General features: G+C 43.1%; 1 protein-coding gene across 1 annotated transcript in view; it reads right to left on the bottom strand.

The window, feature by feature from the left end:
• Positions 1 to 4,046: 4,046 nt before the first annotated feature.
• The window catches only part of TNFRSF21 (TNF receptor superfamily member 21), a 60,309-nt gene continuing 44,368 nt past the window's right edge, over positions 4,047 to 19,987 (bottom strand). The window contains exons 5-6 of the mRNA XM_072143704.1: positions 4,915 to 5,137; positions 4,047 to 4,314 (exon numbers count right to left, since the gene is read on the bottom strand). Of these exons, the coding sequence (XP_071999805.1) occupies positions 4,085 to 4,314; positions 4,915 to 5,137 (453 nt within the window). The 3' untranslated portion in view covers positions 4,047 to 4,084. The remainder of the gene's footprint in view (positions 4,315 to 4,914; positions 5,138 to 19,987) is intronic.

The raw sequence follows: 19,987 nt of genomic DNA, 5'->3' as shown, positions 1-19,987 counted from the left end.
CCCATTGTTAGCGAAAACTGTTAAAGGGGATAGAAGAAACTATAAGGACTAAACTGTATACACCCCTGCATTGAGACTGTTGTATATGCTGTAATCCCCTCTATATACGGTGTATTATGAAAAAATGTACTAAAAACATAGACACAACATAGACCCAGACATAACACAAACACACGACTCGGCATGAGTCACAACGCCACACGCCCGCCACCCTCTCATAAAGCAACACCAACAACTCTTGAAATATAAATAGATTTTTTAATATTTTTTCTTAGAAAACAAGAAAAAAAAAAAACAAAAACGCACTTGCTTAATGCTTAACATATCTGATTGCCTACTAGTAAGGTTAAGATAAGTACGTGGAATTCGCTCGTCTACGCAAGGTGAACATACAGAAGCATCGCCCAGTAACAAACACCTAGTAATAAATTAGATCTATTGAAGGCAAATCTCATTCTTGTTTTTTTAAATTTTTGTTTTTTTTTGGAGAACGTCAGAAAAAAAAAAAAAAAACAAAGCACCAAATGAAAGGCTAAATATTTAAAGGGGAATTCCAAAATGTAGAGGAATGCTGAAGGTTTTAAGAGTCAAGAGATCTTGATGGTGGCGACACAACTTCCTGCAAGAACTAACCTGAAATTGGCAGTTAAAACCTCAGAGTGAAATACAACTGACCGTTTCAAAAAGTTCTGAATAACTTTATTAACCTCGATGACCATGGAGACAACCGTTTCAGAAGATACTTTGTTGCTTATGTAACATATCTATTTTATGGCCAAGTCTGAGGCTTTTGTGGACAATTTCAGACTGAAAACATTTGCCGAGGCTGCAAGACTTTATCGGGAAGATTGTGAATGGGCTAAATGGATTGTCAGTCATGGAATTTCCCTTTAAAAATAATGCTACATAATGTAAATTATATGGAGACCTCGTCCAAATAGGTTGGTAGTGATAATGAAAATATGTAACCTGTAAAAATTGCCGGCAATATGGAGAAACCGGAGACCAGATACCGGTAATTTAGACTTAATTTAGATTTCATTGAGCCACTTAAAGTGAATGTCAACACTTCAACACAATTTCGCTGTAAAATTATCTACTGATTTACTGAATCTAGACAACATTTTTAAAGGATTTTTCCACCTCTCCTGTGCTACCGAGGTCCTGGCCAATCTGTCTGGCAAAATATAAACGTGACATCTGCAGCCAATCACTGGTTACAAAGATGATCTCAGGGATGTTGACAAGTTATTGCTACCACCAGTGACTGGCTACAGTGGTCACATGTTCATGAAGACACCAACCCAGGAAGAGTAAAGCTGGGAGAAGTGAGGTATTAGTGAGCATTTTTGGTGGAATGGACAACCCCTTTAAAATATCTTAAATTGCTACAATGTTAGAGTGCATCTACCCTTTCAACAAATTTTGCAGCAATCAGTAGTTTAAGGTGTGCACATGAGGAGTCACATGTTGGGATGGGGACCCAAAGTTTCCGTTCGGGTTCCCTTTCCCCCGGCAGATATTGCTAGATTGCCTACCAAACAGTTGTTCCCTTGGCCCATTATTGCCATGGCTAGCAGCTATTTTCTGAAGTGGCTGTTCAGCAGCCAATCTCACACTATGTCCTTGGTGCACCAGAACCCGGAAACTCTGGGTCCTCTTATCACTAGTTACATGGATTGCTGATCATTGACCTGCAAATTTCACTCGCAGGCAGCTCTCTCTCTGTCGATGAGTTGGTAGGTGGAGACCGAGCTTCTGTGACACTGCTAGACCCTCCCCACTATGTAGACTCTAACCATATCTGTTGAGGGTGTGCACATGGTTTATAATTATTTATGACCTGAAATCGTCCCTCGCTAGCCGCCCGCCTTCCCTCGCTAGCCGCCCTCGTCCCCTCGCTAGCCGCCCTCGTCCCCTCGCTTGCCGCCCGCCTTCCCTCGCTAGCCGCCCGCCTTCCCTCGCTAGCCGCCCGCCTTCCCTCGCTAGCCGCCCTCTCTGTTGATGAGTTGGTAGGTGGATACCATGCTTCTGTGACTCAATGATTCCCCCCCTCCCCTCTGCATCTTCCTCTATGATATTTTTAACTTCACTGAGCTTTTGCTCAATTCTGAATTCAACTGAGATTTCGGAGGGAAAAGTGGATAAAGAAGAAAGGAAGATTATGAGGAGCCAAAATAATTAGTGGAATTCTGCTCTGATAAAGTAGTTACTTGTTTGACTGATTTATGCACAATTTGAAGATAAGTTAGAGAACTTTTACCCTAGGGACAGACTTTAAACATAAGAGGGCGTCCCACATCCTACGGCCCATGTTCAATTTATAGGATGAAGGAGCATAGTCAAGTGCTTTGCCATCTCCATCAGCCCCATGAAGATAAATTTTGCAGTAGCGCGATGGACAACCACTCGGTGACCTGGTCAAACTGGGGAACGTCCCCACTGTGACCATGACTGACCATCCACCTAGGGATGGATTGAAAAGTTGCGATTGTGAGACACTCCCTTTAAAATATTATTATGGTCAAAGGTCAACATCCACTTTAAGTGCCATCAGCCCTCAACAGTTTATAATACATAGTAGGAGAAGTCTGAAATTATAGACATTTTCTTATAATCACTAACCCTCAAAATTTTCAGAACTCAAATCTTACACGAGTCACGAGTATAGTCTTACAGTTACAGGATGAAGCTCCACCAGTCATTATCAGTTCCACATTTCATAACATCATTGCTACCTGGAAACCATCAACAAGCTGCTGTAGACTGATCTGTCATTCTTATAATCTTCTGGATTTCCCTTCTACTTGGATTTTAATGTCCTTCTGCAGTGAGATGGTGAGTCGGAGGGGACCATTAATGTACCATATTACCTCCATAGGGGTAACTTGGAGACAAACCATGATTACAATGAGATAAAGCCATTGTAAGATCCATCAACAGCAGCATGAGGATGGTTTCCACAAAGGAAAAAGCACCAGAAAAATAGAAGAAAATCTTCATCTACTGATTAGATATGAAATGTTCGTCAAAAGATGGACCTTCACTCTGCAGGAGTTGCCCAAAAAACATGATATGATGGATTGAAGCTACAAATTTCTGAATGATCTCCATGAATTAAAGTTTAAGTGCACCTAAGTCAGCTAAACCGAGACAAGACGGCCATTTTGGGGGCCAAACCCCGCCACATTTAAGACCTGGGAATGAGGGCACCACATGTAGGCGGCGGTTTAGCCCACAAAATAGATGCTGCCACCGTAAGCGGGTGAAGGGTTCTCCTGCCCGAAACCAAAAGAATAAAATTGTTAAATAAATGGCAGGTACTTTCATCCTGAGAAAAACTAGTCCACATGACCAAATATGACAAAAATAGAGGACTTTATGCTTTATTTTTGAAGAAATAACCTAAAGTGTGCAATAAAAAAATTAACCTTTCAAGCCTTTATGAAAGAAAATACCTGGTGAGATCACTAAAATGGGTTGTAACAATGATGTGAGGGTTCCTCGGGGGCGGGGTGAAGATGTGGTGACTGAGACGAGTGCAGCATTTTAGAACCTTTCTTCCTTGAGGAATCTTATACTCTCGTACCGGCTGTGATGTAGGTAAGTACCATGCATTGTAAGTCTCATCAGCAGCCTGGGTGGGCGGACAGGTTAGCATAACTCCTGCCCCATTATTATAATCATGAAGGTCAGCGATATACTGAAAACCCAGAAGATTCGAGTGGTGCCAAGGGTGGTCTGCATTATGCCACGTAATGGTTCCCGACAGACTACTTTGTCTGGTGGAATGCCTTTGAGACTCCAGAGAGCACCTCCGCTACTACACGTCACGTAGAACGGCTATGCACACAAGGTGAAGAGCGTTCCCTCGAAGTGAAAATGGACATGATATGTACAAAGCTGCAAATCCAAAATGTACGTTTGCAGCACGCGCGGCATTCCCAACAATGCCACGGTCACTGAAGTTGGGTGGATGCAATAAGTAGAGATGACGTTTTCGTTACGACTGGCCTGGAGAAGCAAGGTACCCGCTCTTACTGTCATACAAGGCAAGCAAGTTTATTGTGGACATTAACCATGGCTACAGCAGGTCAGGGAGGTGGCTGTAGACCGAATCGAGGAGTTTTTGGCTGGCCTCCTGGCTCTTCACGCCGGCAATCTCAAAGAGGCGGTCTAGTTTGTCTTCGGCTTGGGGTATTTCATCGATGATGTGGATCTCTTCGGGACTGAGGATGGGTAGCATGTCATCGAAGATCGGCTGCAGGTCACAGGGGTCGAGGCGAACCTGGCGGAGTACCGTGTCTTTTTTTTCTATGGGAAGAAGATACATCAATGTGGAAAGAGTGAATAATGCACAGACTTTTCATACATGAAAAAAAAATATCAGGGGTTGACCAATGTGTTAAAAGGGCACCTACCACCCCGATTCTACCTATAAAGGTAGATCGGGTGGTAGGTGGATGAATGGGTATGTAAATTTTTTTAAGCGGCTACTGGGGCGTGGAGTAGCCGGACATGAGGCTACAAGTCGCGGCCACTCCACGTCCCAATAGCCTTGTTCCTCCGCCTACCATTTAATCTTTGGCGCTCCTCGTAGCTGCGCGCCCTCGTCCGAGTACCCGGCGTTCTGTGCATGCGCAGTAGCTCCGGCCTCTGAGCAATGGCATGCGCAGAACGCCGGGTACATGGAAAGGGGCGCGCAGCTACGAGGAGCGCCAAAGATGAAATGGTAGGCGGAGAAAAGAGGCTACTGGGGCGTGGAGTAGCTGTGACGTGTAGCCTCATGTCCGGCTACTCCAAAATTTACATACCCGCTTATTAAAGTTTACTAAAAGATAGCCGGGACGTGAGGATTATTGACTAAGATGCTTAGAAATGTAGCTGGCACCATTGTACCCCCGGTTCTGTTACCTTTGGTTATAAAGGAGCCCGTCCTACTGAGAGCAGAGGAACCACTGGACGTAGAGTCGCATCGCAGGAGAGGTTCTGACTCATCGGCAAAGAAACTCTTGTTCTTATCCATCGGAGATGGTTCTATAGTCAGGGCTGCGGGTTCGGGGGACTTGAGGGAAGGATCCTGAGTTGACATTGGCTGGTTAGGATTCATTTGAAGGGTCGGCTTGTCATCTTCTATCTGTCAAGACAAACAGAAGAAATCTACATGAGTGGCTGGAGACAATGCACTCATTTATTTATTACCCAAGATACAACCGAAGCTTCTCCTACAGTCCCGGGCACATTACACACGGCTCAGAGGCTACACAACGTCTTCTCAGACATAAGGGCAAGGAGATATTAGCATCAGATATTAAATCACTAACAAAACATTAGTGTACATAGGGGACAGTATTATAGTAGTTATATTCTTGTACATAGGGGGCAGTATTATAGTAGTTATATTCTTGTACATAGGGGACAGTATTATAGTAGTTATATTCTTGTACATAGGGGACAGTATTATAGTAGTTATATTCTTGTACATAGGGGGCAGTATTATAGTAGTTATATTCTTGTACATAGGGAGCAGTATTATAGTAGTTATATTCTTGTACATAGGGAGCAGTATTATAGTAGTTATATTCTTGTACATAGGGGGCAGTATTATAGTATTTATATTCATGTACATAGGGGGCAGTATTATAGTATTTATATTCATGTACATAGGGGGCAGTATTATAGTAGTTATATTCATGTACATAGGGGGCAGTATTATAGTAGTTATACTCTTGTACATAGGGGGCAGTATTATAGTAGTTATACTCTTGTACATAGGGGGCAGTATTATAGTAGTTATACTCTTGTACATAGGGGGCAGTATTATAGTAGTTATACTCTTGTACATAGGGGGCAGTATTATAGTAGTTATATTCTTGTACATAGGGGCAGTATTATAGTAGTTATATTCTTGTACATAGGGGCATTATTATAGTAGTTATATTCTTGTACATAGGGGGCAGTATTATAGTAGTTATATTCTTGTACATAGGGGGCAGTATTATAGTAGTTATATTCTTGTACATAGGGGGCAGTATTATAGTAGTTATATTCTTGTACATAGGGGGGCAGTATTATAGTAGTTATATTCTTGTACATAGGGGGCAGTATTATAGTAGTTATATTCTTGTACATAGGGGGCAGTATTATAGTAGTTATATTCTTGTACATAGGAGGCAGTATTATAGTAGTTATATTCATGTACATAGGGGGCAGTATTATAGTAGTTATACTCTTGTACATAGGGGGCAGTATTATAGTAGTTATATTCTTGTACATAGGGGCAGTATTATAGTAGTTATATTCTTGTACATAGGGGGCAGTATTATAGTACTTATATTCTTGTACATAGGGGGCAGTATTATAGTAGTTATATTCTTGTACATAGGGGGCAGTATTATAGTAGTTATATTCTTGTACATAGGGGGGCAGTATTATAGTAGTTATATTCTTGTACATAGGGGGCAGTATTATAGTAGTTATATTCCTGTACATAGGAGGCAGAATTATAGTGGTTATATTCTTGTACATAGGGGGCAGTATTATAGTAGTTATATTCTTGTACATAGGAGGCAGTATTATAGTAGTTATATTCATGTACATAGGGGGCAGTATTATAGTAGTTATACTCTTGTACATAGGGGGCAGTATTATAGTAGTTATATTCTTGTACATAGGGGCAGTATTATAGTAGTTATATTCTTGTACATAGGGGGCAGTATTATAGTAGTTATATTCTTGTACATAGGGGGGCAGTATTATAGTAGTTATATTCTTGTACATAGGGGGGCAATATTATAGTAGTTATATTCTTGTACATAGGGGGGCAGTATTATAGTAGTTATATTCTTGTACATAGGGGCAGTATTATAGTAGTTATATTCTTGTACATAGGGGGCAGTATTATAGTAGTTATATTCCCGTACATAGGGGGCAGTATTATAGTACTTATATTCTTGTACATAGGGGCAGTATTATAGTAGTTATATTCTTGTACATAGGGGGCAGTATTATAGTAGTTATATTCCCGTACATAGGGGGCAGTATTATAGTAGTTATATTCTTGTACATAGGGGGCAGTATTATAGTAGTTATATTCTTGTACATAGGGAGCAGTATTATAGTAGTTATATTCTTGTACATAGGGGCAGTATTATAGTAGTTATATTCTTGTACATAGGGGCAGTATTATAGTAGTTATATTCTTGTACATAGGGGCAGTATTATAGTAGTTATATTCTTGTACATAGGGGCAGTATTATAGTAGTTATATTCTTGTACATAGGGGGCAGTATTATAGTAGTTATATTCTTGTACATAGGGGCAGTATTATAGTAGTTATATTCTTGTACATAGGGGGCAGTATTATAGTAGTTATATTCTTGTACATAGGGGGCAGTATTATAGTAGTTATATTCTTGTACATAGGGGCAGTATTATAGTAGTTATATTCTTGTACATAGGGGGCAGTATTATAGTAGTTATATTACTGTACATAGGGGGCAGTATTATAGTAGTTATATTCCTGTACATAGGGGGCAGTATTATAGTAGTTATATTCCTGTACATAGGGGCAGTATTATAGTAGTTATATTCTTGTACATAGGGGGCAGTATTATAGTAGTTATTTTCTTGTACATAGGGGGCAGTATTATAGTAGTTATATTCTTGTACATAGGGGGCAGTATTATAGTACTTATATTCTTGTACATAGGGGGCAGTATTATAGTACTTATATTCTTGTACATAGGGGGCAGTATTATAGTACTTATATTCTTCTACATAGGGGGCAGTATTATAGTAGTTATATTCTTCTACATAGGGGGCAGTATTATAGTAGTTATATTCTTGTACATAGGGGCAGTATTATAGTAGTTATATTCTTGTACATAGGGGGCAGTATTATAGTAGTTATATTCTTGTACATAGGGGGCAGTATTATAGTAGTTATATTCTTGTACATAGGGGGCAGTATTATAGTAGTTATATTCTTGTACATAGGGGGCAGTATTATAGTAGTTATATTCTTGTACATAGGGGGGCAGTATTATAGTAGTTATATTCTTGTACATAGGGGGCAGTATTATAGTAGTTATATTCTTGTACATAGGGGGCAGTATTATAGTAGTTATATTCCTGTACATAGGGGGCAGTATTATAGTAGTTATATTCCTGTAAATAGGGGGCAGTATTATAGTAGTTATATTCTTGTACATAGGGGCAGTATTATAGTATTTATATTCTTGTACATAGGGGGCAGTATTATAGTAGTTATATTCTTGTACATAGGGTGCAGTATTTTAGTAGTTATATTCTTGTACATAGGGTGCAGTATTTTAGTAGTTATATTCTTTAATATGATACATTGGGAGTTTCTGATACTTCCCTTCCCCCATACAAGGTGCATACTGCAGGGATATCCATTTCCTTATAGTAAAGACAGGAATGCAGCAGAGTCCAGGACGTGTGTGTACTGTATACAGCCTGATATGTACATCACAAAGAACAAAGAGCGCACTACATATTGTTTTCTGTGTAAGTATCGTCCTCCTTGGGGCCATAACACCAGACATGGGGCTGTGTACACGGCTCTGCTCTCTCCTTCAGCCAATCAATATTAGGGTATCGCCCTTTATTGCTCTATGCTATTCCTTGTCCTTGCACTAGGTCATTCTCCTTTCCATATAATGAAGACATCTTAGACATATGGTCCACACCCCCACTAGCACTACAACTCCCAACATTCCCTGCCCCATATCCACTGCATGATCAGTGTAATAGAATAGAGATGTGTAGACATTAGATGAGATGTCAGTGAGTGTGCGCTCAGCAGAGTGCGTCTCATTAGTCACTGACAGCCGCCTGCACGGAGAAGACATTGATATGCAGAACGTGGCCGGGTGCGTCCTACAGAAGATTACTACAAGGAGACAACCCCCACCGCACAGCAACGTATCGTATAAATAAGACGTCATCCTCGCCCAGGATACTCAGGACGCCTCATAGAGGAGCGTTACATGTATGTAGGAGAACAACGCAGTGGGCTGGGGTAGTAAATCCCATGACAATTGTTGCTGGGGGTATCCCGTCACATGACAACCGCTAACCCAGGTAGACGTTCTAGGGGAGACCGCTGCTCTGGTCACATAAAAAGTTGCCCCAACAGTAGTGAAACATAAAAATACCACCCCAGAAGATACAAGTACCACAGTGCACCACAAAATAACTCCCCAACAGCAAATCCTCCGTGCAGCTCAAAATGCACCACCACAAGCAAAAAACAACTAACATTGAACTGCAGTCCAAATATCAGCATTAAAAAACAAATAATGCAAACTTTACACCCAAAGATATGTACTACACCCATAGAAGTTAAATGTGAAACCCAGGCCAGACAATACAGAACCATACAATACAGACCCCAGGCCAGACAATACAGAACCATACAATACAGACCCCGGACCAGACAATACAGAACCATACAATACAGACCCCGGACCAGACAATACACAACCATACAATACAGACCCCGGACCAGACAATACACAACCATACAATACAGACCCCGGACCAGACAATACACAACCATACAATACAGACCCCGGACCAGACAATACACAACCATACAATACAGACCCCGGACCAGACAATACACAACCATACAATACAGACCCCGGACCAGACAATACACAACCATACAATACAGACCCCGGACCAGACAATACACAACAATACAGACCCCGGACCAGACTATACACAACAATACAGACCCCGGACCAGACAATACACAACAATACAGACCCTGGACCAATAAATAAAAATTCTGGCTCACTTTTCAGATAATATACCCACATAATAGTTGTATGTTACACCCAGTCCAGACAATACATAACCATACAGACCCCAGACCAGACAATACAAAACAATACAGACCCCAGACCAGACAATACATAACCATACAGACCCCAGACCAGACAAGACATAACCATACAGACCTCAGACCAGACAATATATAACCATAAGGCCCCAGACCAGACAAGACATAACCATACAGGCCCCAGACCAGACAAATAACAATAAAGGTCAGAAAATAAACAATACAGAACTCAGACAATAAATAGTAATAAAGACCATCGACCAGACAATAAATATTACTGACCCCAGACCAGACAATAAATATTACTGACCCCAGACCAGACAATAAATATTACTGACCCCAGACCAGACAATAAATATTACTGACCCCAGACCAGACAATAAATATTACTGACCCCAGACCAGACAATAAATATTACTGACCCCAGACCCGACAAATAATAATACAGACCCTGGTGGCAGTATAGGGTTTGACCTTAAGACAATACATTCCTTCATGTGCTACTATTCTCTCACACACAACTAGTACTAGTGGTGAGAGGAAGTGGAGGAAGGATCAGACTACCCAGATGGTTTATCTGTAGTCTGTCACCATGGATACACATAGACCTGCATACAAAGCATAAAATGCTAGGATTTGTGAAATCCAACTTTGCTTTATATACGTTTTTTTAAAATATCAGTAAGAACCAGATTATACAGAACATCCCCTTCAAGGTTTTCTGGTCAGTTATAACCCAGGGCTGTGGTGTATCACCAATATCGTGTTACATCAGGTCACAAGATAAAAAACAAAAACGGGGAGGGGGAGCTACAAGTTACAGAAATCTCCACCTATTGGTTATTAGGGTCCATCACCAAATAATAGTCCCGAGACTGGTTTATATCCTTTCTGTTAAGACTCAATTTTTGTCTCCCTTAATACTCGATTATTTCCGGCCCTCGATTCCTCTGGGACACAAATCACCTACATCCCTCCATGTCTCCATGTCTCGGAAGAGCCTACAATCTGATTTCCTTGCTGCCCGGGGCGGGTAGGGGGGGGGGGGGGGGTTATGCTGGTGACCGCGATGGCAAATTACATATTTGTCAAAGTAATTTCTGCTTCTTCGTTATGGAAGAAAAACATTACAAAAAAAGTCTAAATAATAATCAGAATCACTAAAATACACCAAAAAGAGGGGCCACCGATGGATGTGGATCCATGTCCACCAACCGATACATGTTTTTGTTATTTTCCGGAACTTCGCCAGAGGGATTGTTGCCTTGAGAAGCGGCACTGATCCAGTTTACAGGGTCCATAGAAAAAGTCGACTCATGTTTTTCGCACCCCCCTCCCCCACGACAGATAGGGTTGAACGACTTTGGCTCCACGCTCCACCCATTAAGCCTCAGCCGCTACGGTCTGTGGCCAGGAACAGCAGACGCAACATTATAAATCCATTGTAACTCCAAGCCTCAAGGCTGTGAACAACAGAAACACAAAATGAAGAAGAGCTGCTGCGGAGGAACATGGAAAGCCGAGTATTGCCTTTTATTTTACAGAAAACTGGAAATGCATCGGCGTGGGGGTTACTAGAATAATGGTGGAGGTCATGGAAAAGTAAAATGGTCATGGGGGAGTAATCAACAAAAAAAAAGGCAACTCGCAAAGGTGGATTATAAGTGTGGGGGTCACTGGGGGCATTGTACAGTGTGTAGGCCCTCGAGGGGGCATTATACTATGGAGGCACCCTAGGGGGTGAGGTTGGATTGTGGCATAGGGCCTTTGAATTTTATGGAGATGGGAGATGTTAATTTCTTGACGCGTGGGAAGTTTTTTTTTTTAAAGTTCTGCAAATGGAGAATGGAACCTATCAGAGAAGGAGAACCCCTTCTTCATGGGCCATGCAGCAGTAGATAGGACCGTCCCTGCAGTACACATAATCTTGACCTTTAAGGCAGAGGACAGAACAGTCGACGGTCGTTACTCTCTGAAGGTTACCGCTTTGATGGAGGGAAATGTGTAACGAAGGAAGAGAGAGGCAGCACTAGACGTCCCCCGGCAATTACAGGGAGCAGCCTAGACGCTAGCGGTGATGGAGGATCTCAGCGCGTGCCTCGGCAGCAAGACCTGACAGGACTCGGTGTGAATACCAATGCCATCCCACTGGCACAGGCACAACAGGGAGGAAAATATAACGATTACCTAAATAACCGGTGAAACCGCACCCCACGGGGAGGAGAGGACAGGAATTATACCACGGCCACGAGATCTACCGTACAACCAGCCGTGGTGTCATCTACAGCCCTCCACCAGCATCATCTGCCTACAGCTATGGGGGAGATAAAAGCCAGGGTATTATATTAACGGGACTAGAGAGAAATATACTACATGACAAGGTGGAGCCGATGGGGTGCAGACATTAAGAAAATGGCAACCGGTGGAAGTGGATGAGGAGACCATACAGCACTGAGCAACTTATTTTCTTGGTGTCCATTTAAAAATAAGACAAGGACGAACACCTTACCACCCCCTGCTATGACAGGTCGATGGGACATGTGATAGCGGCTGTAGAAGAGGCCTCCGACCGCCGTGGTGAGCAGTGGTCTCGTGTTATGTAAAGACAACATCAGGGCCTGGTATGGAGCATTATAGCCTGAGCACTACAGCACCGGGTAATCATTTTGTGGGGAATTAAGGACTTCTCAACTGGGGTACAGCGTCCATCCTACAAAAGACGATCTAGTGTGTGATTTCCACGTGTTTGGCCCCCCAGCATCAGGAGAACAGGGGCCACGTTTATAGAGTATTGGGTGCATGTAACGTCCCTCAGCCCCATAGAAGAGAATGAACTGGTTGATCATCGGCACCTCCGCCTCAGTCAGGGGACTTTTGGTCCCCATTGCAGTGATCACTTGGGACCCCAGAAGACCTGTGGTAATCTTTGGGGTCCAATCTCTTGGAGACCAGTTAATGTCAGGGACAGCTCCTTCGGCTCTTCTCCTGCACATTAGAAAAGCTGAAAAAACGGACAATAAGATCTGGTTCTTTATATAAAACGTAACTGGAACTTCTCACAGCAAATGTCATTATTGAGTCTATTAGCGAGTGATTCAGCTGGAGCCGGAGTAATCCAGGAGTCTACAAGACCGGACCCTCAGTGCCAGACACATGCAGCCCATTAGAGATGTGTATCTGGACACAGAACACAAGGTGCATGGCTTGTTACGAAACTGTGTGTTACAACAATCTTGCACCTTTGTAACATCACATGACCAGGGATAAAATGCGCCGTGCACCGATGTGACATCACATGACCGGGGATATAACGAGCCGTGCACCTGTGTGACAGCACATGACCGGGGATTTAACGAGCCGTGCACCTGTGTGACATCACATGACCGGGGCTATAACAAGCCGTGCATCACATGACACAGGGCTATAATGAGCCGTGCACCTGTGTAACATCATATGACCGGGACTATAATAAGCCGTGCACCTGTGTAACATCACATGACACAGTGGTATAACGAACCATGCACCTGTGTGACATTGCATGACCAGGGCTATAACGAGCCCTGCACCTGTGTGACATCACATGACCAAGGACCAATTTTTATCCACAGGAAGTAAACAATAAGGCTTCACGTTGAATGGCAGTAAGCAGGGATCTAGAGAATAATCTATACAGAAAGTATATTGGAAATTTCAATAACTAATTGCACAAAACAATATCAATTAGTTTCTGAAAGTGGACGAACCCTTTAAGGTAAAGGTGCTATATGGCTGTACAGTAGTGATAATCACCTTGCACATAGATGGTGCAATAAACATGTAATATGTAACCATATAGGGAGACAGCGGGGGCCATTTATCCTACAGTAGGCGACGTGCGGCCATAAATTCCTCCTTAATAACCCGTCTGCGCCATAAACGGCTGTACTACGGGTAGAGTTATAACCCCCTGCAGGAGGGATCAATAGCAGCGACGTGTGCGCTCACTATCTCACTATCCATCCTCGTCACCCACTGTCATTACAGGAATAATCACAGGGGCACAAAGTACTTAAAGGGAACCTATCATCAGATTTACTGTTCCAAACTTACTTGCTCTACAGGAACCAATCTGATTCTTTAAAAAAAAAAAAAAAAAATCTTAATAAAAATATTCAAATGAGCCGGAGGCGCTCGGGGCTATGTTACCTCTCGGCTCCACCCCCTGGTAATATCTGCCGCCCCCCGCCCTGTCCATGGCAGCCTGGTCCTGCCCACCGATCAGCTGATCGTCACAATCATGTTTTTTGGGGATAAAACAACATGTCATCAGATAATGACAATGATGGCGGCAGCAGGGGAAGGATGTGCTGATTCTGTGGGAGGCAGTGACCAGTCCCATCTCACATATTATATTAGACTCTGACTTGAAAGGGATGAGACAGTGTCAAGATTATGAGGACACATTAGTCATCTAAGGAGAATGAGGACGCAGCAGGAGAGGAGTGTGTTGATCTTGTGGCAGGCAGTGACCTGGCCATTCTTATATCATAATAACAATGTTGTATGTAGGGAAGGTTCTGGAATATGGTACTTGGATAACAGGAGAGAAGGTGCTGGGTGGTCATGAAGCTGGTGGGATAGCAGCAGCAGAAGAGGAGTAGCATGCTCTTGTATGAGACAATGACCAGACCACTCTTGTCTTATGTTAGGGTACAGGCCACAGAGAGGCAAGGCAGTGTCATGAGGATGAGGACACTATACCATCTGTATAATAGTGAGGACAGCTGCAAGAGATGAGTGTGTTGATCTTGCGGGAGGCAGTGACCTGGCCATTCATGTAGGAGAAGAGTCCTGGATATGGTGGGAGTTGACCTTGTAGTAGTCAGGAGATGAGGGAGAAGGTGGGAAGGTAATGAAGCTGGTGGGAATAGAATAACAAGTATTACTTATTAATGGGAATATTGACAACAGCGGGGGAGGAGTGAGCTCCTCCTGCGGGAGGCAGTGACCTATCAACTTCTGTAATTGTAGGAGAGAGAACAGTGCAAAGGCTCATTAAGTGAAGGTGGTAATGGAGGCTAAATACTAAATATTGGATGGTACACGAGTTTCCTGACAGCAGTAGGGCGATGAGCATGGCCAAAGCACCACAGAACGATCCACAACATATCTGACGCCAATGGTTTAGGGTATAAAATTATAGATTCCATATCCCTGTCAAGTTCAGGAACACTAAAATGAGGCATCCGACTGCTAAAATTATTAGACCTCTGGATGCAAGGTCATCGCGGGGCACAGAATAAGACGTCTCTGGTGACCTTCATCCAGGATCCAGGATTATCTCAAGGACATTTGTTCTCCATCTGAATAAACATAGCGGATTTCTTCTCTACATAAGACGGGAACCTCTCCTGTCATAATAAAAGGTATAAAATATGAAGATTTTAACATTCAGTTCAAGTAGATCTGCAGGAGCCTTATAAGGAACGCTGGAGACTGCGGAAAAATCTGCAACAAGACCAGGGATCTTCTAACTCGTGAACGGTAAAGGTTGCAGGACGGTTCTCATCATGTGACAAGGGAAAGGTTTGTGCAAATATTGGAGAAGACATAAGCACACATCACCATGTATGATTACCCGAGGCATGACTTGTGCGAGACACAGAGAAGCCTTGCTAACAATGCGAGACCTATGCAAAAGGACCATCAAGTAGTGCGCCTCTCCAAGGACACGGGACTGCCAAGCCGGTGCCCTCCCCAAAAGACCCTTTATAAAACACCACGCTACTCGCCTCTCAAGAAAACAAACATATCTCCATCTAACCTACATTACAGTCACCGGTTTTGGGTAAAATAAGCGCTCCTCCATTCAAAGGGGCGATAATTTGTATAGATTTACCCATAAAGCCCCACCAGTAAGACTGATTACATCATCTGGATCTCCACAGTCAGAACCAGAACTACCCACAACCTCAAAACTACTCTGCACCTCCGTCACATAAAACGACCCTCCTTGAGACCTTGTGGTTGTGATGAGCACCTTGAGATCCCGCTCCCGGGTCCGGAGCAGATAAGTCGTCTTTCCTCTGCATTGCAGGGGTTTCTGGCAGGCGATTCATCGGGACGCGCTTTATGAAATGTGTTCCTCCAGTAATTTCATTACAGACAGAAACTGTTTGCTGAACTTAAACCACTTACAACGCGGCGATGAGCCACAACAGATCAGGGCACGTTATAAGACGCCATGTCCTAAAAGGTGATGGGCAACAACTGGTAGGAACAAGCCACCACTGGGAGTGATCTACAGGAAGCAGAGATCTAAACCATTATTATTCAAAGTGACCCTTTCACCAGGGATGTCATTATTAGGTGGTGTTAGGTTATGATAGTCCATTCTATGAGGATTTTGAAAATGCCTTTGTCCGCATTCTGAATACTGCCACTACTTTATAAATGATTATTTCCCAATACCTGGCTCCTTGCCAGTAGCGGGTGGAGAGTCCCGAGGGGAGGTACAACTGCAGCCTGTATCTCAGTCTCCATCACCCTCCCTCCCCTGACTGCTCAATGCAAATGACAGGGAGTGGGGAGGGGTGAGGGAGATGCATGAGGGAGAGAAGACTGACACATGCATACACAGGCCGCCGCAGCTGCCCAGTTTCCCCTGGAACTCGCCACACGCTGCTGGAAGGGAGCCAGGTAATGTGAAAAAGTTTGGTGCCAGTGTTCAGAGTGCTGATTTTTGACATCAGCATAGCATAGGTTATTGGAACCTGTCACCAGGTGACAGGTTTGCATTTAAAAAGAAAATCTGAATTTATTTCAGGGTAAAACTATGGTGTCTGGCTTCTACCCTAGCATGTATTCTATACAGTGGTAAGAGCATATCCTAGCACCTGGTCCAACCCCCTTTCCTCCTCTTAGTCTTACTGCACCTGTTCAGATACCGTATTCAGAACCGTATAACCCTCCTAGTCCCATAGTCCCTTTAGGATAATCACTTATTTTGGATACCAGTATTGCCAAACTACAGTCTACTAGCAGAACTCTACCATACAATCATCTAAGCTTCCATCTCATCCAGGCCTCAGGTCTAGGTGGTGTTTCCACAATGTCCTCCTGTCAGTCTTCTTGATTTCTCATTTGGCTGTGATACATTTATAGTACAGTCCAATTTCAAGTGCAAGTACGCTAAGTCAACCAAAACTTTCCATACCCAACCCCTAGGGAGTGAAAGGTTTGGCCCATATCCAAGCTCATCTGTGTCCTCCTGACAGTCTTCTTGATTACTCATTTGGTTATGATACAGTATCAGTCTAGGTGCAAGTTCAATTACAATAGATTAAAGGGAACTTGTCACAAGGGTCCTCATTTTCACTATAGACAGGTTACAGAAGGCCATTACAGCTGCAGTGCAAATATGTCTTTCTGCTTTCTCTAAGCATTTTCATTACAATATAATTGTGTTTTATAATCTACCTTGCAACCTGACAGAATCCTCTGTGTAGTCCCAGGGGTTGGGCTTTGGTTTGGATGCATTTCAAAAAACAACATGTGACCCTCAGTTCTCAGCCACCACCTATGTCCTCCTCTACAGCTCCTCCATCCTGGTCTGACATCAGTGGGGGGGGGGGGGAGCTGTACAGGAGCACAAAGTTGGGGGCACAAAGGGTGTCTGCAGCAGAGACAATTCACATGTTGTTTTCTGAAATCCATCCAAACCAAAGCCCAACCCCTGGGACTACACGGAGGATTCTGTCAAGATGCAAGGTTAGTTATAACACACAATTATATTGTAATGCAAATGCTTAGATGCTTACCAAGTACGGAATATAAACTATGAGCAAATTAAGTGGTGAAAGTCATCATTAATCCTACTCCAAAGCCTAAGTGTCCTCTCCACTGATCTCGTCCTCCTTGTGTCCTCCTGCCAGTCTTATCCATTGTGATAAAGTTACAATCTAAGTGCAGGTAAAATGTTAGATGCACGGACACAGAACCTTCCATTTCTACAACAACAAGAAGATCGGAGCCTCCACTTCTGTAGGAATCCATCGCTACCTTTGGCTTTTGACAGAACCTTCATTGATGCTCTGAAGCCACCTGAGATGGAGCAGTAATTCCTTCTATGAAATCAATGCGCCCCTCAGCAGCTGCGTCTGTCTGGACACAGAACTCAATTGAACTTGTCCTGGTCTGGAAAGTTACAGAGAGGACGGAACAGTCGACTCACTAAATCTGTCAACTAGACCTCAAGTGCTTCATATGAGGTCAGCGGAGGAACGTGACCAGCGACTGGTCCTCCAGGACCGTACCAGGTGTCCAGGGTAAGAGGCCAGATCTTTTTCATTTGTGCAGATGCTCAGTCTGTCTTGGGAATTGTATATCTTGGCTTCATCGGGGTTTGGGATGTGTCCAAAAAAAATCCCTCATCTCTGCTTCCAGGAACCTTGGTCCAGGGAAAATTACCGGTCTAGGGGTTCCTCAAAAAACGATGACTGGGCGATTCCTCCTCCAAGTTGAGGTTCAAGAAGTTTCAAAACGGCTTACACTTTCTGGAAACTTTTTAATGTGTACAGGTAACAATGAGAAGGATGGGATGGGTGCTATGTAATGGGGTGTGGTAGCAGAGACGGGGTGAGGCGTAGCACCAAAACCCATCAGAGGGGCAATGCATATCTTATAGTAACCAGAACGGTTACACATAGCGGTTATAAGCACTGCACACGTTTTTGGTAGGACCTACATCCCCCTAGATAGAGAAGAAGTCATTACAACCGTATACACTCCAGACAATGCTCTGTGAGCTAAACCCTTCATCAGCAGCACAAATGTTTATGTAAGTTAATCCTGTGTGCAGCAAGACCTACTCTCTGCTGAGGAGTGGAGACCGTTCTATCCATCAGAGACAATGCTCTGTGAGCTAAACGCACATCATCAACTGCACAAATCTCTCTAGTTGTGTGTTACAATTTATCAGTCTTCATTTTGGTTTACCATGAGGGCAGTAACCTTGTACACAGTCGGGTTCCTAAGTAAAAAGTGAAAACAACTGTATCCAGTCTAGATAATGCTCTGTGAGCAAAACTATAAGCAGCAGTAGAAATCTTTTTAGTGGTGTGTTATAGTGCATCAGGCTGGATTCTAGTAGTCATGTGCATAACTAGCCCTGAGCTCAGCTGAGTAGTACCCAACTCAGACAATGCTCTGCAAGCAAAAAACATAATCAGCAACATAAATATATCTCAAATATCTCTCTAGCTGATTACTACATTGTATTTGCTGTCATGCTCAAATAGCATGGCCTAGATGTGCTGTATCCAGTGTAAACAATGCTCTGTGAGCTAGACTTGACACAATACATTGTTCAAAGATATCATAAATAAGTTGTCTAGCCTGTATATAATAATACCACACTGCTAGATAGCACACAACAAGAGAGATTCATGCTGATGCAGATGTGTCTAGCTCACAGAGCATTGCCTAGATTGGTTACATTAGAAACACATTACAAGAGAGATTTATGCTGCTGCAGGAGTTTAACTCACAGAGCATTCTCTAGACCAGATAGAATAGTAGTTCGCTACTAGAAAGATTTATGCTGTTGCAGGTTTTTAGCTCATAGAGATTGTCTAGCCTAGTTACACTAGTAGCATGATACTAGAGAGATTTATGCTGATGCAAGTGTGTTTGGCTCACAGGGCATTGTCTAGACGGGGTATGATAGTAGCATGATACGAGAATGATGTATGCTGCTGCTCAGGTGTTTAGCTCACAGAGCATTGTCTAGACTGGATACACTAGTAGCGTGATACTAGAGAAAAATTTAGGCTTCTGCAGATATGTTTAGCTCACAGGGCATTGCCCAGATTGGTTACATTAGCAACACACTACTAGAGAGATCTATGCTTCTGCAGATGTGTTTAGCTCACAGAGCATTCTCTGGTTACATTAGTAAGACACTACTAGAGAGATTTATGCTGCTGCTCACACAGCATTGCCTAGATTTATGCTGCTGCTCACAGAGCATTGTTTAGCCTGGATACAATTTTTCCACTTCTCAGCTGAAAGCAGGACTTTCCATGTACAGGATTACTGTCTTTAAATGGAAATGGATTCATCAAGAGGCCAGAC

The sequence above is a fragment of the Engystomops pustulosus genome, chromosome 3, assembly GCF_040894005.1.
Source record: "Engystomops pustulosus chromosome 3, aEngPut4.maternal, whole genome shotgun sequence".
NCBI lineage: Eukaryota > Metazoa > Chordata > Amphibia > Anura > Leptodactylidae > Engystomops > Engystomops pustulosus.
The sequence above is the reverse complement of the archived record's forward strand: the minus strand, read 5'-3'. Positions and strand labels throughout refer to the sequence as shown.